This window comes from Pseudochaenichthys georgianus, chromosome 7 (assembly GCF_902827115.2).
Source record: "Pseudochaenichthys georgianus chromosome 7, fPseGeo1.2, whole genome shotgun sequence".
Classification (NCBI taxonomy): domain Eukaryota; kingdom Metazoa; phylum Chordata; class Actinopteri; order Perciformes; family Channichthyidae; genus Pseudochaenichthys; species Pseudochaenichthys georgianus.
Window position 1 is genome coordinate 16,467,672 of NC_047509.1, and position 26,242 is coordinate 16,493,913.

Below are 26,242 nucleotides of genomic sequence, written 5' to 3' on the forward strand. Positions count from 1 at the left end.
TGTGGTAGTTCAGTGAAGTAGACAGACACACACACACATCCAGATAATAGGTGTGCCTATCAGTACTAAACCCACCCTAATGCAGGAAACGTAAACCTATTGTTTAAAGGGTGCAAGGAAAGTCTTACTGGATTCCCTTCAACCTTTATACATGAGGCCAATAAGATAAACGTGTTACAAGTAACAAAGATCATTTAGATTGAGATCATGACTTTGTGCAACTGTTTCCTACATTGTTTTTTGTTATTTTGTCTGGCCTTCCTAAATTTTCCCACACCACTCCGCTCCTCCGCTCCCTTCACTGGCTTCCGGTAACTGCTAGAATTCACTTCAAGACACTGGTACTTGCGTACCATGCTGCGAATGGATCTGGCCCTTCCTACATCCAGGACATGGTTCAACTGTACACCCCAGCGCGTGCTCTACGCTCTGCATCAGCCAAACGACTCGCTGCACCCTCGCTGCGAGGGGGACCCAAGTTCCCATCAGCAAAAACACGTGGGTTTGCTATCCTGGCTCCAAAATGGTGGAATGAGCTCCCCATTGACAGCAGACAGCTTACACACCTTCCGGTGCAGACTGAAAACTCATCTCTTTCGACTCGACCTCGAGCGATAGAACTACTAACAAAGAACTGCTAACAGAGCACTTATATACTAATAAAGGACTGGCTTATCTATAGCCAGTTGAGTAGCACTTGAAATACTTGGCTCTATGAAACCTGATGTACTTATATGATTCTGTTTTCTTCAAGGTTGTGTCTTCCTGGTCGAATGTACTTATTGTAAGTCGCTTTGGATAAAAGCGTCAGCTAAATGCAATGTAATGTAATGCATCGCCAGCTATCAGATTATAAATGATAACGCACTCTGTTAAACTTTCAACGCCTTGTTTTTTAGTTTCCCTCTTTACAGATGAAATTGGCTAAAAAATAAAGCTTCTTAAGTACTCAACTTGTAAAAAAGGGTGAAGATAGAAAATTAAATTGCACACATTAAACACACAGGAGGCTTATCATAACAGTAATTGGTACACTTGATGATGACTTCTTTTTGTGATTATTACAACAAGTATTTGGTTATGAGATAAAAAAAAAAGATAAAAATACTACAGATATTAAAATATCTGTTTACTCAACAACTTGATGAGTCATCTCAATGTCAACTGATAAATACATATGCATAGGCGTTCCCCTAGCATTTCTTGTTTCACAAGAATTAGCAAACCACAAAGTAAGTCAATGTTTTTCTATATGTGTCAGTTGTCAGCAGATGTTACTGATTGTAACCATGGGAACATAGCTCTTCTTTTTGAAATCAGATTAAATTGCAAATCTATTTCCACTTCAATTTTCTTAAACATCTTGTTCACATTAGTTGGTCGAAATATAAAAAAATAAGTTGTTATTTCTACAGCCGGTTTTACATAACCTAATAATGATAATTATTACACAAAAAGTCAATCTGATAGGAAAGTAATGACTCAGATATGCAGTTTTGCCCTGCGTCTTTTCTGAGTGAACGTACACTCACGCTTAGTTTCTCAACCAGTTCTTTATTCTTGCTTTTGTTTTGTTAAATATTCAGCCTATGCGAGGGGTGTTGCTCCTTCAACATGGTTGCAGCTGTTTCTGAATCACTCTTCACTGTGGGGTGTAGATCAAATGCGGAAAGAGAAACCAAACATTCCTCAGTCATCAAGATGATTTTTAGGACAGTGGAAAGACAAACAGAGCAAAATGTGTGGGAGTTCTGGTGAATGTGCTAATTACCAAAGTCACTCTGAGTGTACATTTGGCAGTGCATCTTCTTCTTCTTCTTCCTCTTCCTCTCCATCAGACACTGTAATGCCACGGTAACCCCCTTCTTCCGAGCAGTAATGGATGAATCTACAAAGAGAAGGGATTTTATGAGGCATGTTGGAATTCGATATGTATTTGTCCGAACAAAACTTGAAAGAGAATTAGACCAATGAGTCCTTACTTGTTCCAGATTGGTTCAGTTTTCAAGACTCTCGGGTCTCCGACCACAATCAGTAAGGCTTGTGCTCGGGTCAATGCTACGTTGAACCTCTGAGGAGAGAGTTTTTGTTAGGGTGCATGTATTAAAGAAGTGTCTTTGGATTGTTGTGCAGGCATGAAAGGAACTCAACATTCTAAAAGGAGCATGTAAAATACAACGGAAATCTTGTAAAAATATTGCCTTTCAGTTATTGTGTGTCTTTGCAATGCTTCTCACCTTCTCATTATCAACAAAGCCTATAGAAACTTGTTGCTTGTGTGCAGTCAGTTTGGGATAACTGCGCACTGTAGACACCAGAATAACGTTGCACTCTTTACCCTGAAACTTCTCCACTGAACCGACCTATGAAAAAAGAAATGCAAATTGTTAATGCTGTTCCAAAATGTATTTTATTAAACATGTTTTGTAACAAACACACAATAACTTTCTATCCCCATACCATTATGTTTTCTAAGTTTTCCTGCCTGAGATCTTTGTCCGTCTGAAGGGCATTTTTAATTTTCTCCACCTTTCAGAACACAAACATAGATGATATTAACAGGATTACTCTAACTAGATGTGGTTGTGGTCACTTTAATGCTTGTTCAAACGCAAACGTATGCGCAACTTTCACTTAAGCAATATTGGATACGACACATACTGGCTCAAAGAAGAAACCTATTCAATCCAAAGAAAGTTGTTTCCGCATTACATTGTCACACAACATATTGTACAGCATGTTTTGTAGATTTTAGACAGATATCTATCTATATATTTAGATAAAAACAGCTTTTCTATAATCTTAAAGTGTTTTAATAATGGCGGTCTACAGGAACGTGTACTGCGATTCATAGGCGATTGTTTTTGTGTTGTTTAGTTCTCGGCACCTTAGAAGAAGTAGAAGCTAATTTTGTATTTCCAGGAATATTGTATTATATCCAAGTCTATTAATACATCCAGATTATTGTGATAACATATTCACCTGTTTTGTGTACGGGGTAATGATGCCAATTTCATTTGGTTCAATTTTGGTCACACCCTTTTTGCGAAAATGCCGAACAAGGGCTTTTAAGTAATCCTTCAACACCTCCACCTCCGCCATGTTGTAAACAGAGGGACAGTTATGGTCCCGTTCATCAGTACCTGCCACTCCATGGAAGATCAAAGGGAAACCCTGAGAAAAAGACGTGAGAATAGAGTGAGGGGTAGAAAGAGAGAGAGACTTTGTGTGTGTGCACATGTGGACATTACTTTTCTGGGCAGGCACTCCCAATCGCAGTATGCACTATATGTCGCTTTATCAGCATAAGGCTGAAGTTGTCCAGCATAAAAGAGCTCATTGGGAATCTTCAGAATGGCAGGATGTGACCTGAGAGAGAGTGAAGAGGGAAACAAGGCTATTGTGAATTATGGACATGTTCAGACAAAAGCATGGGATGGTTGCCCGTGGTTTCATTGTGATTGTCGTAATGTGGTTTTATTACATGTACAGCACTTTGGCTCGACCAAAAATCGCTTTTAAATATGCTTTATAAATAAAACTTGATTTGATTTTGATTTGATTCAAAAGTGACATTGTGAAAGGACAACGTGACTCATTAGGGCATCATGACAACTGCACCTGTAGTTCCTCAGTAGTTTGGATACAAAGCGGTTGTTGAACCCGTGCGTCTCATGTGACTTGTAAAGGACAATGTTGTTCATCAGACGCTCCAACATTGACACACCTGCACAGAGTAATTATTTTAAATATTTGTTTGTATGGCTTTAGGTACAGACAATAATAAACAGACATCAAACACCTGACCAATATGTTCAAAAGGAAAAGACAGTTCTCACCTAGGCCATGTTTCTCTGCTACTACGGATGAGAGGATCGGGCCCAACTGTTTAGGGTCTCCAGCCAGCACTAACTGGCATGTTTGTGGATCCAGTAAACCTTTGGAACAAACACAAATTAGGTCACACCTCATGCAGAATTTAAAATAGTGATGTTAAAGCTCTGCTTGCTATTCACCTGCTAAAGGGATGATACACTCTGTTTCTGTAGCCTGGCCTGCTTCATCAACAAATAGATAGGTGAAATGACCTGGAGGAATCCCTCCTGACACTAGCCTGCAGGAGAGAGCAAATCAAAAATATTTAGATATTTAAGATAAAGGAGTTGCTGTTTAGTAATAGTAACACACAGTGGATTATGTGCTTATATATGTGAGTAATGCTGCTGCTATGGCTGAGAAGTGTGTTGAATGTTTAGCAAGTGTCTTGTTGCTGACACTTGCTGATGAATCAGAGATGTACCTAGTTACATTAGTTATGGCTTTTCCCAGTAAACCATGCTATTGAGCGAGCATGCACGCTACCACACTACTTGGAACTGATACACCTAAATGAAAGTCAGCCATTCATTGTAGCCTACTATTATTTCTCCTGTTCTTTTCCTGTTGTGAAATGTCAAAAATGATCATATGTTCGGTTAAAATCCTTATTGGCTATTAAAAAAGAATGTAACAACGTAATGTACCTTCCAGCTGTTTGCAGGGTGGTAACCAAGATCCTTTGCCACATCAGAATTTCTTTATGGGGAATCAAGAGTGTTTTTGTCTTTTCTTGCAGGTTGCACTATACAAAACAAAACAAAAGCCCACATTTGTACAGACACAACAGCAACACAAGTTAAAACAATGGTCTCAGAGAATGAATGATGATATTTGATGGAGGTGAAGCAGCAACACTCTGTGTATTGGTATTACCAAGCTCTTTGGGGGGATATTTGCCACAGGGTAGCTTAGGGCATACAAGCGATACACCATGGATGTGGGTATGCTTCCTGCCCGAATCTTCTCACATAGATGGTCAGCTGCACTGTTGGAAGGGGCACACGCCAGGATGTGACAGCAGGGCTGCCTTGTCACTATCTGCTTGATGGCTTCCACCAAAGTCACAGTTTTTCCTGACAAAAACATGTAAAATAGGTTATTTTAAATGGAAATACAATTCAAAACGTAAGCATCACAAGGCATTAAAGGTCTCCTATGCTATTTTTAGGCATATATTATGGGTCTCAGATATATACAAATATATAAAAAACATGTCTATGATGGGTTTTGCTCAAAATACAAACAGATCATGCATTTTAGATATCCCTCATATCCATCTATTTCAGGCCTGATTCTGGGTCCTTAGCTGGGAAAAAAAGAGGATGGGGGAGCTTGTACCTGCTCAGAATTCTACGAGATACAGCTAAATGCTGCCGTGATTAAACGCCATATCATGTTTCAAACCACATCAAGGATTATTTCTTAAACAGTATGGAGCTCAAACGCTGTTTCTCTTGCAGGTTTACCACAAGGTGATTTCCTTTTTTAATTTCCTGCTTTTTTACACATACTCTCTCCAGCAGGGGCGTGCACAGGTACGTGCTATTGTTGCCCGAGCAACGGCCCGTTTCCCCTTTATGGCTGACCTGCCCCTCTGGAGAGAGCATGAGGTTTTTTTTTCTTTCTGTTGTGGTCGAATCACCATAATAAGCCCACAATTACTATTGTAGTGTCTCGCTGCGGGAAACACACCAGCTTCATTTGACTTCTTCTTCTCCTTCTTCTTACATGTAATTGCCTGCATGGTAAACTCCCTCGACGGGGCCGCTCGCTCTCTTCTCTTGATCGCCCTCTCTCAGAGAACACTTCAATGCCCTCTTCATTGTAGGATTTCTGCCATGTCTCTACTTTAATTTGACCACCTCTGTTATTAAGTTATGGAATACTAAATAAGTAATTAGATACCTTACCGTTACTGCGCTCATAAAGAATGATAAGAATAATGCATATTGAACTGGTTTCATTAATTAGTGAGTTTATTTAAGGTAATTATAGAAGCCCTATTTTATCAGTATGTCTGCAATGGTCAAACTACATTGAATTGTCCCCATGTTTTCTTTAATAGTTACTAACATTAGATATTTTAATGAGATATGGACCGCAAAACAAAACATTTCCCTGGTTTTCATTTAAAAAATCAAGTCACTGAATGCAAGTAGTTGCCTTAGCTGTGAATTACTGTTCAAATTAATTAATGTAATAATCGTTTTGGTCTTATATATTTTTTCGGGGGGAGGCCCTTTTTCCAGTTTAGAGCAATAGCCCCTCCAAGTGTCTGTGCACGTCCCTGCTCTCCAGTACAGGCTAGCTCTGAGTGTTAGCGATGCTTGCTAATGTAAACAAAGACCATATTACGTCCAAAACAGTCGGGCATTATTTCTGATAGCATTGTTTCTGATAGGGCCGTGGGTGTAAAGCCAGCCCACATTTCCGATATTACGTCATATCGGACGCAAATCTGGATCAGCTCTGTTGTACCCCCGTTTTTAGAGATTTGGGTACGGAGGAAAAGAGAGAGGGCTTTGTTTTCTGACACTTTGTGAATTCCCCGACACACCGGGGACACATAATTATGTATAAAGGACATTAAAAAGTGCATTTTGCATGGTAGAAGACCTTTAACCCACATGCATATACTGTACCTGTTCCAGGTGGACCAAATACCAGGTATGGGGAAGGTTTTGCTGAAGCAGCTACAATATGTAGAACGGCGTTGCACTGCTCAGGGTTGCTTTCAAGCTCTATCAGCCTAATGACAGGGCGATAGAGGTGCAAAAGAAGGTTAAAGGTTTGACCCCTCCCCCCCTCTCCCACTGCAGCCAACATGTCAAGCATCCATGGTATATGTAAGTTGCTTCGGAAAAAAGCAAGGGTCAATGTGATGTATTATTGTAGCGAAAAAAGTGACATTTAACTATTGCTTGTCTTTTATCTGCTAACATGTTAAATATAGAGAAAAGGCAGATGTCTAATAAAAAACAAGTACTCAAACATGGGTAAAAAATGAGTAGCAGCATGACAAACAGTAAGTCAGTAGGTTAATAAGACAGCACTGAAGTATAACCTTGTTCGTATCATAATGTTTTCCCTGGCTTCTTGACCTTGAGGAACTCTGACCTGTCTAGGCGTGAATGGTGGGAAGAAAACTTTCCAGTAGGGAACAGCACCTCCATCAGTCTGTGAGTTTGCACCAGCTCAACTGCTCTGTGCTGGTTACGCAATGGCATGCGGTTGATAAAGAAGAGGAAACGGAACCTCATGCCATCCCTGAAACAGCTCAGGAACCTGTGTTTATATTTATAAGAGCAGCACTAAAGAGTGAACAACTTAACACATTCAACATAGCGGAAAACAAACAATAAAACACTTTAAGATGTATTCCTAGTGCCACGTCTACAGTACTAAGTACTAAAAGAACTACCTACCATCCTCCCCTAGGACACCTTTGAAGAAGTGCAGTGATTATTAGTATGTTGTTGCATGTACTTATTTAATTTCAAGCCCTGAGCTTGTTGCAGGAAAGTACATTCAACTTTAGATTAGAGCAATACCAGCTGTGAAACAAACTAAATGCAGAAAAATCAGAGTTCTCTGTCTTCTTAGCTCTGTTTATTAATGAAAAGTGTTGAAACCCCTGTTTCAGAAACAATTTGAAGTCTATCTTTTGGTTAGCACTTGGAGCAAAATGCTGTTTTATAGCTCAATCTCTTATTGATTTGAATCTGCAGCAGTAAAAAAAAGAAGGTGCATATAGATTGAATTATATTGGGCAAATACACCACCAGACAATCAAATATTTTTTGTGTCAACACCTCAAGGGATTCATCATTTAATCCCATTAGTCCACATCTTGTTTTTAAACAATTGTCTTACCCTTTATTACATTGCAGCCACATATTTTCCAGATCCACATGACAGACCCAGGCTTCATAAGATGTCTCATTAAGGCCTCCTAACGGGTTTAAAGGACACAGCCGCAGTTTGTTCCCGACCAGCCTCGAATGGGAGTTCTTAGCAGCACATGCAATCTGATCAAACAAAATGTTAATGTGAATTTACGGTTTTATTCTTAGATGTGAGATGTGTGTGTGTTTGTGTACGACCTTCAGAATGAGAAGGTCTCTGTTGTCTTTGTGTCTGAACAGGGGCGCATCCTGGTTGTATTTCTCAATTTCTGTCTTTTGCTGGAGCTCCTCGAGATGCAGCAGCAGGTGAAACTTTGTCGGATAGTTTCCCCAGTTCAGAGGCATCTTCTCCAGCTCCCTAAAACAACACGCTTAATCAAATTGGATCACTGTAACAGGCTTAGCAGGCATGTTCCCTCTCTTGGAAGTGTATGGCTCAAAGTGGCATTTCACTCAGGATCCTCTAATTTGAAACTGTATTTTGTATTCTTGCATCTGTCGTAAAAACCAGTTGCCTCTACAAACTGACCCTTTCTATTGCAAAACATTTTCTATAACAATATTGTGTGGAATCAAAATGCAGGGAACTGGTTCGATGTGTTATGTAATATCAACAGTCATTATTCAATTTTCTTTTACTTATTACATTTTGCCCTGACCTGTTTTATTGATAATGAAGCTCAGTATTTACAATATACCACAACATTTGGTAACCACTACCTTATTATAATGAATACATTCTAGTACAGATTATGCACTATTATTACTTTCTCATTTAGTGTATATGTGTGTGTTTGTGTACTTTGAAATACATACATGGTGGTTTGCTTGAGATCTTTTATACTGTCTGGCATCTCGTAACCCTTCAAAGGCACCGCCATGGGAAGCAACGAATAATTGAAACTGAAGAGGAAAACAAGAAAGAACACAAGACATTAATGATTAACAATAGTACTGTCCAAAACATCTGCCTTCTGCTTTATTTAAATTGGGAACAATTGCAGTGTTCCATTTGATTTAAGACTGTCCGAGAGGAAGCAGAAGAAAATGTAAAACTTTACACATTTAAACTTTCTGTACATTTGGTTCAAGTCTGAAAAAGGCCATGAGAGATGTATTAGGATTATTAGGTCAGTTGTGAAAACATAAAATGTGTCTGTATTGGACGATTTCGAATCAACACATATATTTAAACAACATTTATATCGCATTATATTAACTTGTTTACCCTTCAACAGGGACCCATTTCACAGTTTCGATGTCGCACAATGAGTCTGGGACTGTAGTGAGGGGCTCTTCATCATATGAGGTTCGTTGGTTGATTTCCAGGAGGCGCATAACCTCAAATGTATCTGTAGACTGCAGCCGTGTTTCAAACTTAAAGACCAGTAGCTGTTCATAGAAGCCTGCATGCTCTGAGTTGAAATGGACCTGGATTTGATATGCCTCTCCTAGAAAGTGCATGGGAGGAAAACAGCTGAAGAAAATGAGGCTTATACAATATTCATTAATGTTAATTTATAAATACTAAACTGAAGATAGTAGATATTTCAAGGCTGGATTTATCATAAAATAATACATTTATGATACACCACATGAAATAGCTATAACTCATGTGTTGTGTTACAGTATGAATTCAGCATCCTCATTGATAAACCACTGAGTTTTAACTGTCCCCAGTGCTGAGCCTAATCTAACACAATACTTTCTGGAGTACTTCGCATAAGGCGTATGAGACCTGTCTCTTGATTGTAAGTGTCTTTGTCATACCTGGTCTAAGAGGGAGTTGCGTTAGCGTCTTGATCATATTTCCATGACAGTCACTGACAGTGAAAATGTCCTTTACGAGTTCAGAAGCCCAAAAAGATAAATAGACCATTTTGACTTCAGAGTTTTTCACAGTGAGGGGCACCATTATCTGTTGGGAAGGAAATGTATAATGAAAATTGTTAGTTATTGTCATTGCAGCAAAACCAAATGCATTCGCACACAAATATGACCCCTTACTACCCACATCCGCCGTCATATGCACATTCTTGGAGACTGCTTTAGGAATTGTACCTAGGTAAGACTTAATACCATCAAGTGTATTTAGTCATAGTGTATTCATTAGGGGTGTTGAAAATAATCGTTTCTACGATGCATTGCGATGCGGACGTGGACGATTCGGTCTCGATGCAGTGACGGAAGATAATCGGTTATAGAGTAGTAACGTTGCTTCCTGATTTTCCGGCCGCGGCTTTACTATAACGTTTTTTCTGTCACTTTAATATCAAATCGGTCGGTGACGCAGAGATCAGGGAACATACGTGACAGCGGCACAGCAACACCGAACACGGAGCAGTCTGCTTTATCCACCAACACAAGAACACCAGTCCAGAACCCACAGCAGAAGGACCCGCTCTGAATCACTCCGTGTTGCTGCGGCTCAGAGACACAGACAGGGATTTATGTTTTTCAAAAATAATCGCGTTACAATCATGTCAGGTTTTTGGTGTATTTAATTAAGTCTTGGATTGCAGAGTATGAATGTCCTCTAGCAATTTTCAGATGATATATACGTGTGTAAAGTTTGTGAAGGCAGGAGGAAAAAAGCTTCCGCGATCACCGTCTCCTCTCCGTTCCTCCAAGCCCCGCCCCCTCCCTGAAAATAATGAGTGACATGCTTATAGTGACCCGATAGAAACTTTATTATTCACTTAATCACTGAGATATAATGAAGCTAATTTTATCTTTCATTCATTGGATTTATGTAACAGTAAAACAGAGAATGTAAGTGTGCACCCACATGCAGTATTTTAGTTTGTATATGCTGTTGTAAATACTCCTGTTGTCTGCTGTGTTCAGACTCACGTCCTGTGTGTGATGCCTCATTCAGGACATTCAGTGTCCTTTCTTAACAGAAGGCCGTGGCTAGAAGCTGCAGCTAGACTGCAGAAGCATTAGCTTTTTGTTTTTGAGGATGGAACAACTTCACACACGGAGGCTAGACCTATACAATTCATTTATTTTGGTTTATAAATTAATGTCAAGACATTTATGTTATTGATTTCTGAAGCACTTTCTAAATAATAAAAAGAGAGTTCATATGTATTGACTGCATGTATGCATTGATGAAAAATAAGCCATGTGCAGTAATATAGAAAATTGAGGATGCAACGCATTGGTATGAATCGAGATGCACCGGGATGCACCGGGATATCGAACCGAATCGAATCGTTGACAGGATAATCGTAATCGAATCGAATCGTGAGACCAGTGAAGATGCACAGCCCTAGTATTCATATAAGAACACTAGGCCCTTGTAGGATAACAGAGATGTGTGGGCTCACGCAATACATTAGGTAATTATATATAGTCAGAATACTCTTTTCTTTAAAGGAATGAGCAACAAACGATTGGCTTTTACTTTACTCATACTTTATTTATATTTGCACTTATTCTTTAGCTTAATCATCAAAAAGCATGTCTTATTAATCATCATATACTCACATTGTTGTCATACACAGTGAGGCAGATCTTCTCTCCCTTTGTCGGAGTATCTGCGGTGACGGTGACATTGTGTTTATTGTAGATCAGCTGAGCCCTGTGTTGTAGGATAATAAGTAATAGTTAAGTAATAGAGGATAAGAAGAGATTGTCAAAATGTGTTGAGATAACAGTGAGTAGTTTGGTTTTTGACAAGACCTCAGAGGTCTGAAAGTAGTTAAGTGTGGGATTTGAAGTGTACTTGTCTTTAAATATAGCAGCAATATCACAACCTTTCCTCTCAGGTCGAGATATGTTCATAAATGGCTCAATTGGAATTGCTGTACTGCTATTATCAAGTGTAATATAAAATTAGTAGGTAGTGAGTAAGAAGACCATTAATTACAAATCCCATGGGCATCAAATATTCTGCAGAGCTACCTTTGTCCAAGTATTGTGTATGATGGGAGCAAACTGAACATGGCATGGCATTTGTAACTGATAAGCCAGATTTGTAGCAGACTGCATCACTTTCTAGTGCTTACCCAGACAGGAATAGACACAGCTTCTGGCACACTGGTTCCTGGCATTTCCTTGGACTCATTATATATCAGTGAGAGTTTGCTGTTGGTTTAAATAATTGCAGTTGTCCCAACTAAACGTGCTGTATTTGTATCATGCTTGGGAGACAGATGCTGTGGAGGAGGGGTTAAACTCTTCAGTTGAGGGCTGATGTAGCTCCCTTTCAAGGTGTATATCATGTTGTGAATTCCTTATCATTGCATTGCTTCCTCCTGTCTCTTGTCCTTGGTAGACAGAGCAGATGGTTTTGAGAAAAACTCCTTATTTCCATTAGCACTGTTTTGATGTCTACAATCCCATAACATGTTTAAATAGTCAATAAAGTGCACTGTATTGAGTATAGTTGAAAACCAGATGTCAAGTGCTAAGATTCTGCTTAATCTCTCAAATCCTCTTCTGTCTGATGGTAGGTAGGTTCACTAATAAAAACCTTGGGATTAAGTTAGCTTTCCCTGTAGCCTTATTAGATAACATTAGATAAAGTATGTTTTTTTTGTTACCAAATCTGGAAATGTGTTTTACAGTGGGAGCAAAAAAGGCATTACATATAGTCAAATTAAATTAAAATCTGTTAATATATGCTAATTAAAAGCATAAATATATACATCTATAGCATATCTAAAGAACACACAATACACAATGTAAAAACATAAAGAATAAGTTTGAGCAAACTATAATAGAATGCCCTATAACTAAACCTAACCTAGTCAAAACATTTTAAAAGTCATGTGACCTGGGTAGTACAGTACCTTTGAATAACAGTAATCACAACCTTCTAACCAGCTTGAGCTTTAAAATTCTAATTCAATGCTTTCTAACCTGTATCGATGAAATAACTTTGCGATTGTCAGACGAGCTGCAATCTTTTTGCGGGCCTGCTGAGCCGTCTTTGCTTCCACATCGGATACATGTTGTGGCCCATTCAGTTCACCATATTTTCTCAGTAGTGTATACTGGGCTGACTGCACTGCAGGCAACATCTGCGGCTGCAGTCTCTCCTGTTCAAGTAAGCTCATTTGGTCCTGATGACACAAGAAAACAGAAAGATAATTAACCCACTGGCTGCAGTATGACTATGCAATGAGTTGTCATTATAGATGAATCCTGTATACTTATGTCCATTACACCATGATATCTGTTGTGAGTTCTTGCTTGTGTTAAATGCAATGCTTAATTTTTCAGGCAGCCTCGAACCTAGAACACCACAAAACATAATGCCGGAACTCAATATATAATAAGCATTTATTCCTCCAAAGAAATGTTGTTGTTCAGTTCACATAACCTCCATGACAGCCAGTGGGGTAAAGTAAGTAGATGTACTCAAGTACTGTAGTTAAAGTACAATTCTGAGGTACTTCTGGTTAACTTAAGTATTTCAATATGTTGCTACTTTGTACTTCTACTCAACTACAAATCAGAATGTACTGTATAGTGTACTTTTACTCCACAACATGTAACACCTTTTAAGACCTGGAGTAAAATTCACAGGTTACCCTGCAGTATATCAAGTAGTTAAACTGCACCGTCAGCTTTTATAACAATCTAATGTATTAATATTTATAATCAAAACATATGATGCATATTCTAAAATGGGCCAGTCTGCATAATGAGTACTTTTAATGTTGGTACTTTAAGTATCTTTTTTGGATTATAATACTTTTGTACTTTGTTACTTGATTAACATTTTGATTGCAGGACTTTAACGTATCAGAGTATTACTACACTCTGGTAGTTCTACTTTTACACTATTTGAGTACTTCTTCCACCTCTGATGGCAGCCAGTTAACATAGGCCTACTACAAGTTACTAAACATAGAAAAGTCTGAATAGCACCATTTAAGACGGTATTAGCTGCTGATAGTGAAGTGAGTCCAGTGTCAGTCTAATTGGGAAGAGTACAACTGAAACACTCTGATGGCAAGAGGCGCTCTGTTGTGCGCGTTATAAACTCAGTCTATGGTTGTGCACCTGTCTTGGTGGAATGAGTATTGCACTGAAGGTACTCCTGTGCCTGACTTTTTTTATGGTATTGGACGAGGAAATACAGTGATAACAATGGTTAGTTAGCTAGGTGTAACTTCCATGCCAAAGACATAGTATGCTTCATGAATCCGCTTAGTGAAACACCAGGAGGAAAGCTAACGTTAGCTTAACTAGCATACACGGATCAGCTTGACACAAGACTGACTAGCGTTAATGAACAACGTTTATAACTGTATTTATAGGTAAGTATAACACTAAGCTAGCAAATTGGTGATTTACTTTAAACATTTTAATTGTATGATTAATAGTTAAAACTGTAAAATAAATGAATAAATCTGCTAGCTAGCTTTGAAACAGCACTAACATTAGCTAACTTTGATATCACAGCAACATAATGTACTCTTTAGCAAGCATATAAGAAAGTTATAAAAACGTACTTTATCGGAGGGCAACATGTTGTCAGCAGGGGACACCGGAGAGAAACTGCATATAAAGTAAGGTTTAGATTTAAAGATAAACAGAATCCCAGTAACCGATAGCAACTGCAAGTGATGCAGATTTTAAAATGTCAACAAGTGTACAGAGGTGTGTTTACTTTTACCCATAGACTGTATAAAGGTTTTACCCCTGGAAATTATTTAAATCAGGTTATGGTTAGGAGTCACAAATGCGTCTGATTAGGCACTATTGAGATAATTTTGCTGAAGAGAATCACAAATCGATGTGGAAACATTATCCAACACCACACCTGGAGTTATGTGCCAATTAACGCCATGGCCTAATTGTTCTGCGCAGTGCGCATGCATGGTTGGGTGCACAACATATTCCTGCTTACTGGCCCAGGTCAATATCAACATAGATTCACATATTTTGCTCTAATTATACTCAAGTTGTAAAATTATATATTATATTAGCTCCTAAACATATTACTAAATGGGGGTGCGTTACAATGTCACCTTGTAAGTAATTTATTTGTTTATTTATTTTTTGAGAAAATTGTGATATTTATATTTGCAAATCATAATGTATTGCCCGCCACCTATCTATAAAACAGAATACATTGAACACAGTACATTATATATATATATATATATATATATGTACATGGTAGACTATCAGGGGGACACTGACACATTATTTTAAATATTAAAGATGACAATTATTGTTTTTAATAAATGGCCAATAGACGTTAGTTATGTGATATTAAACAAACCATAGTTTTGTAGTTGTAGTTTTTGCATAAATGAAGTTGTTAACCAAGGGGGAAATGAAACAGTTGTTTGTTTATGTCTTTGAGATATAAATAGGATGACTTGAGGGAGTGAAACCATTACAAAGTTAATTTGCAATCTGGTCCTCATGAACAGAAATAATTTAGTAAATTAGTCTAAAACAGCTGGCTTGTGTTTTACATCGTTGACAGTTCTGCTGTTTAAGTGACCTACAAATCCTGCCTCTATGAAATGTATCATTTTCAACTAAATGTATAATTGGCTTTATTTTGGTTTGATGGAAAGTAAGTATTTTTTAGAGATCTCTTACCAGACATCTGAAACCAGACTTGGAACATGCTGAACTTTTGAACTATGCACACGCTCCAGAACTCATGTTGGTTAAAGCGTAAGTCTTTATACCAATTGCTGAAAAAGAAGGCTTTGTGGTTTTGACACATTGAGAAAAAAGACCGCGGGGAAGCCAGATGATGCAAGAACAGTGTGCACAGGAAGAGTGAATTGTGTACTATGATTCTGTGTTCAGCTCCAACATCCGAAGTCATCAGAACTACTGTAAGTGATAGTTCAAATATTTAAATACGTTTATTACTCTTAAAAATTAAGGTAAGAATACCCTTCCTTGGAAATGGCTGATTGATCATTGGAATTTCAAATTTGATATGAAGCTGAAAACATGCTAAGGTTAAGCTGTAGTTTCATTTTGGTAACTGTGGTTGATTTGGTTTTGATTGATGCTGAAATATGACATTTGCTTTGCTGGAATTGTAATAACACAGTTGTTATATTTGTGTGTGACTTTTGCTATTGTCAGTCTTTTAGATTATTAAAATGCGCAAAATTAAGATTTGAAAGGGGATAGGGATTGTGGGTTTGTTCTGATGCTGCCCCACACCATAGACTGTATATCCCCACACCGGGGAGTCTCCGCTCCCAACTGACAAGGGGTTTCTCTCCTCCAGGGCCTGTTAGATATTTTTCAACATTTAGACTGTGGCCACTAGAGGGCAATGCAGACTAATCTTTGCTGAGTGTGTTACAGCAGAACTTTTTGCTGCATTTCTTCAATTAAAGGTCTAACATTTAAACAAGCTCTACGTGATAATGACTGGCTATTATCTTTTAAATAATGTATTTTGTCTCTCATTTGTGTTTTGAGCACAAGGAAAAGCGCTATATAAATTACATGTATTATTATTATTAAAGACTTGAAAAGTGATATATAAATTAAGATTCATTTGATTTGATTAAAAGTCGTCTCTTCACTCAGACACAGTAACTTATCTGTTTACTGTTTGGTGTGTCTGCGATTCTTTGTGAGCTTTCAGTGACTGTCACGACATTAATGGCAGCACTGTCACATGTGTTGTAATTACTTGCATTTATTCTTGTGTCAGGCTTGTTATATGGATCAGGATATCATTTTTCTACAGACAGTAAATAAGACACACCCCACATAACCTCATCATGAAATAGGGGACAGTATTATAAATAACATCATTATGTATTATGATATCAATCAATATTTTACTGTCATTGCAAGTGCAATTCAACTCAGTATCTTGATACAGTGTCTATTAATAATTGCATATAATACATATAGGCCTACATATAATATATATTTTTTTTCAGACCAACATACAGGTACAATTATGTTATACATTACAATAGTTTCTAAGGATTTACAATAGAGGATTCTGTAAGTTGTGTTGCTGGTTGTGAGTTTCAGGGTCTATTGATGGTTAGTGTGTGTGCATGTGTGTTATTTGTGTGTGTATCTGAGAGTAGGAGGTGTCTATAACAATGAAGAACATTTGGAAACGGCCTAAAGACGATTGGAGAAACAAGGGGTCACGTTTGTTTGACACAGAATCTTCAGAACAATCCGAGGTGTTTGTTTATCCTGTGTTAGTGCTGTGCATGGGTCTGTTGGTCTGTGTGTTTCTGTCAGCCTCCTATCTGTCTGCGTACCCATGTTTGTGTTTGAAGCTGGATGCTGTCAGACTGTAAGATGACTCAGCTGTCCGGACTGTCTTACTGTACCATCATTTCTCTCTCTCAGCCCTGCTGTGTTAATGTGACTCAGTGATCACCTCGCTGTCCTGGAGGCTACGACCCCACAGAAAGCAGAGATGCAGTGTTTCTGCATCTGTGTGTGTGTGTGTGTGTGTGTGTGTGTGTGTGTGTGTGTGTGTGTGTGTGTGTGTGTGTGTGTGTGTGTGTGTGTGTGTGTGTGTGTGTGTGTGTGTGTGTGTGTGTGTGTGTGTGTGTGTGTGTGTGTGTGTGAGAGAAAGAGAGAGATAGTGCCACTGATAGCAGTGTGCATGTGTAACTGTTTATCTGACAACATGTCAATGCGTTGTGTGTTTGTGTGTCAATGACCCAGAGAGACAGCAGAGCCAAGAAATGACTTAAACGGCCGCAGCTGCATTTCTATGGCAACTGGGTGTTTTAATGGAAGGACATTATGGGCTAGAGAGCAGGGTAATGACCGCTCTGGCCGTCGGAATGCCTTGATCTTATCACCATGGCGAGAGGGGATGCTCTCACTTTCTGATGGTCTAATAGCCCCTGCTCTAATAGACAGGCAGCCTGGGCCACTGAGGTCACATCGGAAACACAGAACCACCACACACACACACACACACACACACACACACACACACACACACACACACACACACACACACACACACACACACACACACACACACACACACACACACACACACACACACACACACACACACACATAAACGTATAGCACTGCTTTTCCACATAAGCCCATAACTGTGTTCAGTTTTTCTGGTGATGCACTGTAACAGCTGGTTACTTATTAAAGCGCTGCCTCTCTGAAAAATGTAGCTAGTGGATGGAAATGTAATCAAGGGGCAGTTTTTTCCAGGAGGGGAATAAACAAGAGAATAGATGAGGAGAGAGCAAATACTAGATAAGAGATTGTTGAAAACCTGTTTGCAGAAGAATGGCCTGTCACTGATTTTGGCACCCTTATACACTCTAGTACTCGCACAGCCTCGTGAATCTCACACAGCACGGCAGAGTGTATACACTCGCAAATCCTATAAGTCCATTTGAATACCACAACAGTCTTCATCTAATCTGTTTGTTTGAAATTTGTGATGAATCGGCAATTTTCAGCAGACCCAACGCAGGCCTTATCCACACCTTTTTGTCCATGTTAAGGGTTGAGTTATTTCTCAACATGATTGGGTGAATACCATTGGAGGAGTGTGTGTGTTCCTTTTTATCTCACTCAATGAGTGAGTGGAGGTTGACTGTAAGGCTATCTGTCCCTCTCAGACACCCAATCTGTCTCTGTCGCTGTGCATGCAGCCTGAGCATACTCACATTGATATACTGGCCTCAGTGACGTTACCTTTCTCAGATGCTGATATCGCATCACCACCAAGTTACTGTGCATTTTGTACTGGCCGGACCCAAAAATGACTCAATTTGACTAACTACAGTCAGTTTTTCACTTGGACTTAATTGTAATCAAATTAAGAGTTTTGATCCAAGGTGAATTTATTTTAAAGTCTATTTCTCTCTCTGTTCTGACAGGCAGACAGCCAGTTCTCAGGGTGAATGCTGGCCTTTACTCAAGTGTCCTATTGAGTTTCCTCAAGTGACTTATCTCCTACCATCCCTGCTCGCATCTCGCCCTTCACTGGATCCAGACAGGGCTGAGCGCCACACTCATCCTGCCCTCCTCACACCAGAGAGGCCTCTCTTCTGGACTCGGTCCCACACTCAGACCCCCTCAGCCACACATCCTCCTTACAGTTGGCAGAGTGCTGCATGATACTCAAGGTAATGATCTTGGTGATGATGATGATGATGATGATGATGATGATGATGATGATGATGATGATGATGATGATGATGATGATGATGATGATGTTGACAGATCTTGGTGCTGCTAATACTGAGTGGACAGTGAAGTTGTAATCAAGAAGAAACACTTGCTGCTATAGCAACCAAACCCCACTGCAGTCAGCATGTCGTTGTGTCCCTGAGCAAGATACTTCACCCCAAATGGCTCCTGTGGGGATTGCCCTCAGTATTCGCTTTGGATAAAAGCGTCTAACAATTAACATGTAATGTAATTAGGAATAAATATATTTCCCAGAAATTGTGAGTGTTAGACTACATTTGGTGATGCTCCTTGCTGTTTCTTATTTTCTTATTTCATAAAAAGGGAACTTGTACTATTTCATCTATTTGTGTTCCGGCAGTTACCTCACGCAAAGCTGCTTGCAGTTATGTTTGTTATGTTGTATTCATCCGCATGTTAAACTATAATCCCCCCACTAGATCCCTCTTTTGTATTTTACTTTTTTCATCCACAATTAATTAGGTGATAAATTCAATGTAACACATTGGGATGGTTTCGGAGATTACTTCTGCTGTGATTTACCCGTAGTAGGAAGCTTTTCAAGCATACACTGCTTTCGCTCTTTCTCTCTTACTCTCCATCTTTGAGTCTACACTATAGGGTGAGCAAGTGTGTTGTATTTACGTTAGAGATATTGTCACATTCAACCAAACAACCCAAGACGGAGACCACCTTCAACCTCACCTTCCCTTACTGCTTATTACTCCATCAGATTACATGTTCCTCGTCCTGTTGTTGTTGTATGTGGCTTGGCTCTCTGCGGTAAACAGCTGTTGGTGTGTGTGCTTTAGTGTCTGATAAACACATTAGACTGTTGTTTACTTTCCCTTAAACTATCTCGGTTCAAACACTTGATGGAGACGGAGCTTCAAGCCAATATTGAAGATCTGAGCTTCATTATATTACTGTGGCTAGTGAGAATACACACACACACACACACACACACACACACACACACACACACACACACACACACACACACACACACACACACACACACACACACACACACACACACACACACACACACACACACACACACACACACACACACACACACACACACACACACACACACACACACACAAACACATTTGATGAGATAGTTTTACTGTTTGTATAAAGTATAAGTATGTGCATAGTGGCAAAACGTTTCCCTGCTCAAGGGGTTTCGTGAGACCATGCAGAATATAAGAGTTATTTATGCATTTACACCCTGTGTGTATGTGTGTAATGGCTGTGTAAGGGAGGGTTTGCATTTACGGTGTACATGCGTGCGTATATCATTTCATATATGTTATTGTGCTGGATCTATGATCTATAATATACACATAGCACAGGGAGTTTGCTGCCTGCCCCCACAGTCTCTGCACGAGAGGAGCAGTTTTCCAGTTTTTGTTGAATCAAAATGTGTTCAGGAATCGTCTTGTGTGGTGCGTCCCAGCCTCTCTGTCTGATTGTGGGTAGAATAAAAACCATTTATTAAGGTACACCAAGAGTTGTGATTGCTTGCCTTCCATTGTATAGCTTTTAGTTATGTTACATACGCTACAAAGTCCAGTTTCTTGATTGTGTAATGTTTTCTATCCTATTATAATTCGTTATGGCCTGTTACAGAGCATTCAGTAAACTTTCCCTTTTAAAAAAGAAAAATAATGTTGAAATTGAAAACGAACAAATTAGTCTTACCTATTTACCTGAATTTAATGTTGTATTTCTCTCACTTGAAGTAGCAAGTTTAAATCTTCCTCATATCTCATATCTTTGTTAACAAGGAACAGTACAACCTCTAATACATTACATCAGGCTCCAGATGTAGGTGTTGTAGCATTAGTATCAAAGCTTTGTTAAGCTTGTGTGAAAGCTCTATTATACTTGATTGAATTATCTCCTTACAGAGAGTGGGAGGCCGAAGCATAAACAAGTCACTCTGAGAGGAGAAAGGGACAGATGAGTTTCCTTCTGTTGTTTTTGTTACTCCAGCACTTTATTGTAAAACTGAAATGATATTGTTCCCGTGGCAGCTCTGTGTAAATGTTTTGTGCGCAGTATCCCTCCATTTCATGCCGAGCGCTTGCTCTGTTTACCACTGTTTACTGAGCGACTGAGGCTACTGTACTGTGTCCTTGCTCTCTATCAGCTGTCTCAGTGCTGGTAGTAGGTGAAGCCCAGTCGGGGGTAGTGTGTGTGTGGGGGGGGCTTATTATTGCTGCACTGGGCTGCTGGCATCAACAGACTGACTGTGAAGACGACCCATGTGAAGTTAAGATAATCTCACATCCCACATCTATAATTCTATGACTGGGCCAATATACGTGAATATACTTATTCTTGAAAGATGAGCAAGAAGATGAATATTGTGTTTGTTTGTTTGTGTGGTGTGCGTTTGTGATTTGTTGTACAAATGAATATGTGTGTATCTTTAGTGGTTTGTGATTTAAAGGTCAGGAGTCTAGCAGACTGGGAGTGAGAAGTTGGCTCCAGTGATGTGGTAAACACATCTTCTCCACTATAAGCAACAATAAACACTCAGTTGTGAAAATGTTTGAGTACAGGTAGACACTACTAAATGTGTTCACCTTTCACCCATATCCGTCTTCATAAGCTAAGGACGATATTTCTTGTTACATTTTGTATAGTTGAGGTTTACGGAGACAGGGCGTCCTACCCATTTGAGCAGCTAATGCTGAGTAAAAGTCACAGGGATGAGCTAAGATTTGGTTTGATTTTGTGTGCATGCTAGGATGGCTCAGCACTATCTATCATTGTCATTCAGGTAGCCATGGTATCACTGTTAGTGTCAGCATCAGTGTGTGTCAGCTGGTATCCCTCACTGGTATCTATGTCTGTGAGGCCTACACAATTTGACCCTGACCCTGTATCTCTCCTGTTTCCCACACCTCTGTCTCTCGATGTGTGTGTGTGTGTGTGTGTGTGTGTGTGTGTGTGTGTGTGTGTGTGTGTGTGTGTGTGTGTGTGTGTGTGTGTGTGTGTGTGTGTGTGTGTGTGTGTGTGTGTGTGTGTGTGTGTGTGTGTGTGTGTGTGTGTGTGTGTGTTGTCAGTACAAACCCCCAAATTCCCCGGCATGTTGGTGGAATTTCGACTATTTTTCCAGGTCACCGTTGTTTGTGCCTTGCGAGGTGTGTCTGTAAATTCCCACACAGGGAGGGAGATAAACACACTCACACTGTCACAAGCATATACAAGCCTCGTCACATTGCAGCCCACACCTTGTAAGGTGAAGAATTCACCGCGACTAACTGTCTTCAATGTCTGTCTCAAATGTCCTTTAACCCTAATGGCTGCTGTCTGTGAGCCGAACCTGCAAAATATATTCTGCTATCCAACTCTAAGCTTGACTTCTGGCCTAACAGTGAGGGAGTCATATCACAGATAAATTGGGGGTGACAAATTGGTGCTGTGTCAACTCATGGAAAAACCATTGAGGTCAACCTGCATGCGGTCGTATGTGTCAGTCATTGGAGCAATTATAGAAGCACTCGAAATGTTTTACATGTTACCCCTTTTTGGAAATGACAGAGCAAAGCTTGCAGTTTTTTATGTACATTTTTGGAGATAAGTGTTTTGTGTCATGATCCCCTTATTCCCTCAATGCAAACGTAGCAATCCATACTTTCTCTCCCTCTCTATCTCTACACCCCTCGGGTCCTGGCAGGTCACGTAAATATTAGTCTGAGCTCCCTAATAAATCTCCACCTCTTACTGCTCCCACAGCCTCCCAACCCAAATCTGTTCCTGACAAAGCTGCACAATCAAGTACCTAATGGCTGACACCCTTCCCATCAGATAGAGACAGAGCCAAAGGATAAAAGATGAATTGAATGGTTGACACTGTAGGCAGCTACACTGAAGGCCTGCATTGAATCCAGCAGAGCAGGTGGTCTTTATATAATAAATTCAACCATTTGCTGGCCAGCCAGAGAAGAGCTTAGCTACATGAGCAAGCCGTTAATGTTTAGGAGGTGTCATCAGGCGACGGATCAGTGGGGGTTGCTCATAGTGCTGAATGTTCCCTGTTGATGCACCTACACTTTCTGACCCCTGACCTCCACCAGACTCGGGACAAAAATGACCCAGGTTCTACTGTGCCTCAGGGGTAAACTCAACCCACCACACTTTCTGGTCCAAAACTGTGAGTGACAGAGTAGAAGAGCTGGCTAACATACTCACGGTTCTACCAGACAGGTGATAGGTGCGCTCAGGGGGCACTGAGGGGGTCCTATCGTAGCCTGCAGGTATGTACATGTGAATGTGTGTGCAAAACAGATCGCATGGCTGACACCCGGACCACCCCAAGGTGAATGTTATTGGAAAAAATTGTGCGTGAGGTCTACGGCTAGATTCCCACAGACAGAAGCCTGTATCAGAGGCAAGAAGTTGGAGGGAGGCGGTCAGAGGGATGTGGCAGGTGGGGCGAGTAATGATGATGAATTGTGGGGAACACGGGTCTTTCTGCCCAGATTAGGATCTGCTGATAAACATGCCTGTCAGGTCTCTAGGTAACCCTATACATTTCTCCCTCCCCTTCAACCATCCATGTGACTCCTCCTTCTTATTGTGTGAAACCTCTTATTTTTTTCTATCGCTGAGTTCAAGACGAATTTTAGATGTTTTAGTCAACTGACACAGTGGTAGAGGTCTGCCATGTCCATGTACCTCCAGACTATGCATGTGTGTGTGTGTGTGTGTGTGTGTGTGTGCGTGTGCGTGCGTGCGTGTGTGTGTGTGTGTGTGTGTGTGTGTGTGTGTGTGTGTGTGTGTGTGTGTGTGTGTGTGTGTATGCATGTTTGTGTATGTAATCAGAGTGTGGTGTGTCCTCTATTCTCAGGGTTGTTGTCATTTGGTAACCAGAGCTTAGACTGACATGATTTACAGCCTGGACATATAGTTGATACATCTACATAACTGTCAGTACTGAGACAGATGTGGATGATAGTGAGAGAGAACAGACATAAAGATGACACAGTTGAGAATAACTGTGTTGATATTATATAAATAATTGAACTGCCTAACAGTCTAAAGATACTGCAGCAATGTGTGTGTCAGTATAAAGGTATGGCCACATAACGTTTCCGTTTGACAATGTTGCCTCGTGCTGTGTCCCGGAAAAGGGGGTGATGCAATGGTTATGAAAAAGGATATATTGATCAGGGTAACCACAGAATAAAACAGTGTACGAGAGTGTACACATGATAACATCTTCTACAATTCCAAACCTTGTGCAGCACTGCTACTATTGGCCAACCAAGCACATACATTTGGTCAATGTTGAGAAACATTCAAGTGTGATCATCTTACAGGCTTCTTCCGTTGAATGGATGATGGAGCAAATGTTTATAGGACAGAAGCATATAAGATGTTAAACAATAAGGGCTATTCATGTTAGAGAATTTAAATTTAGCTGAACCAACGTTTGAGCTGGAGGAATTGTGACTGTGATTTGGTCCCAGTCAGATAACTTGGCCTTGCTGTGGAATTAAAGGATAATTCTGGTTATTTCCAACTTGGATCTTGAGTCTTAGCTACCAAGTACGTTTCTGCGATCTGAAACCAGGGATGACATTGCAACAATGGATCCATACATGCAAGACATTCATTGTAAATATTTTACTACCACTTTACTAAACCACTTACAATCGCAAGTGAGCCCACTCACAATGCCCATAATAGTCAGACATGCACCAATACTGATTTCAGATAAAGGTCAGGTACGCACTACGCACTCAAAGAGCTGGATCGGGTACCATGACAACCGGCTGATCTGGTATCTGAAAACTCTATTTTCATTAATAATACCTAAGTACATTTACATCTATGTATAACTTTGTTGTCAATTGTTTTTTTTCAAAGTTCAGAAAGCAATTTTGCCTTACACTATAAATAATAATCTTAGTCTCTTAAAAATAGCAGGCATGTCATCATATATGATAGAAATTCAAAACGTATTCAAGTTGAAGATCTCTTATGTGGCTTAAAGCCATACCTGTGCCCTCAGCAAGTGCAATCTCTCTGGCCTATAGCACTGCCTGCCAGCTGTGAAGACTAATGGTTTGTCTGTGAAACCCTGCAACAGGAATGTTCTCAGTCTGGCATCCAGGACACAGATAGACTCTGCCACAGAAGGCTGACACTAGAATAGTCCCAATGACTGGAATTGCTTGATAATATTACCCTGAGGCACAATAAAGCTTATCTTATCTAACGATATGGGCCTCCTGTGACTATTAAAAGACCTCTTCTAAGATGTTGAGGGCTCTTCTTGGGGCGGTTGGTTGACTGAAAGTAAATAATGATATTAGTCCAATAAAACTTTGATTATAAAGCATTATCACATAAAAAGAGATTGTATTGATTGAAGGGACTCAATTTTGTATTTTCAATGTCCTTCGCCTGTTTTTCTATATCCGAGTGTGTTTCTGCTTCCTGTATCAAGGTACCTGCAGGTCAGATCCTTGCATTTCCTGTGTCATGGAATTAGTTTGTCCAATCAGTCCTGAACATGAATGCATCCTGTCCCAATCCTGGGCATGGAGAGATTATCTTATCACTGGCACACATTGCCCAACACGGCATACAGGGTTAGAGCTTTACAGAAGAAAACGTTTGCTGAGTAAAAACGAATAAATGCTTAAGGCACGCAGTTCTGTTGCACGTCTTAAATTTGCCATTGTGTGTGTGCAATATTCCTTTGAATTCATGTTATCAGGATTCTCTGGGCTCTAATGTAACATAGATTGAACTGGACTGAGAGTCTGGGGAGCAGAGGGGGCTGAGGCAGAGAAGATTGCTGGAAAGTATTCCCTTTGATAAGCCGGCCAAGAAGCCTTTGATTAAATGTGGTCCCAGCAGGAGCCCACACTAGGTCCTCTGTGGCACGACCATGTCCAATCACCAGCTATCAACAGCCCAGAGTAATTACAGCCATCTAGTCATTAGCCTGGGACCCACCTGGAATTCCACATAGCGAGGGGTGGGATGAGGCCAGCAGGGGTTGGGGTTTAGGTTGGGCCTTTAATCAAACACTTCCCTCCCCTTGACTGATATAACGCACCCCACCCCAACTCACACAGAATCAGCCTTTGTTACCGGCACAGATTGTATTATTACTGCCCCAGTGTCTCTCAACTCATGCTGGTGAGTAGCGGCGATGGTGTGTATATATGTGTATGTGTGTGTGATGGGAATAACATGGCAGGTTATTACAGCAATGCAAGGGAACTTGCTCACTATCCTGCGCGGTCACACTGATTAGTTCT

The 26,242-nt window shown here is 40.0% G+C and overlaps 2 protein-coding genes across 4 annotated transcripts in view; one reads left to right on the plus strand and one right to left on the minus strand.

Moving 5' to 3' along the window:
* Nucleotides 1-1,409: 1,409 nt before the first annotated feature.
* Nucleotides 1,410-14,322, minus strand: LOC117450066 (putative helicase mov-10-B.1). 2 transcript variants are annotated; one of them, XM_034088071.2, is made up of 22 exons: nt 12,654-12,740; nt 11,798-11,947; nt 11,277-11,370; nt 9,555-9,702; nt 9,013-9,235; nt 8,601-8,687; nt 7,983-8,142; nt 7,753-7,907; nt 6,997-7,164; nt 6,522-6,628; nt 4,753-4,952; nt 4,524-4,621; nt 4,017-4,114; nt 3,840-3,938; nt 3,622-3,727; nt 3,252-3,369; nt 2,983-3,174; nt 2,461-2,529; nt 2,238-2,363; nt 1,983-2,071; nt 1,772-1,888; nt 1,410-1,645 (listed from the first exon to the last, which is right to left on the minus strand). In XM_034088071.2, exons 2-21 carry the CDS (start codon nt 11,854-11,856, stop codon nt 1,777-1,779), a joined length of 2,508 nt encoding a protein of 835 aa, XP_033943962.1. In that variant the 5' UTR covers nt 11,857-11,947; nt 12,654-12,740; the 3' UTR covers nt 1,410-1,645; nt 1,772-1,776. The 2 variants fall into 2 exon arrangements, with proteins under 2 accessions (XP_033943962.1, XP_033943961.1); XM_034088070.2 differs by lacking the exon at nt 11,798-11,947 and adding an exon at nt 14,255-14,322 and having other exon boundaries at nt 1,411-1,645; nt 12,654-12,856.
* A 4,421-nt stretch (nt 14,323-18,743) lies between these two features.
* LOC139434179 (THAP domain-containing protein 5-like) overlaps nt 18,744-26,242 on the plus strand; it is a 40,232-nt gene continuing 32,733 nt past the window's right edge. Inside the window, exon 1 of one of the 2 annotated variants that reach the window (XM_071203764.1) lies at nt 18,744-18,880. In XM_071203764.1, coding sequence (XP_071059865.1) covers nt 18,869-18,880 — 12 coding nt within the window. In that variant the 5' untranslated portion in view covers nt 18,744-18,868. Of the gene's footprint in view, nt 18,881-26,093; nt 26,121-26,242 lie in introns of those variants that run through there. The other variant, XM_071203765.1, reaches the window with a different exon arrangement.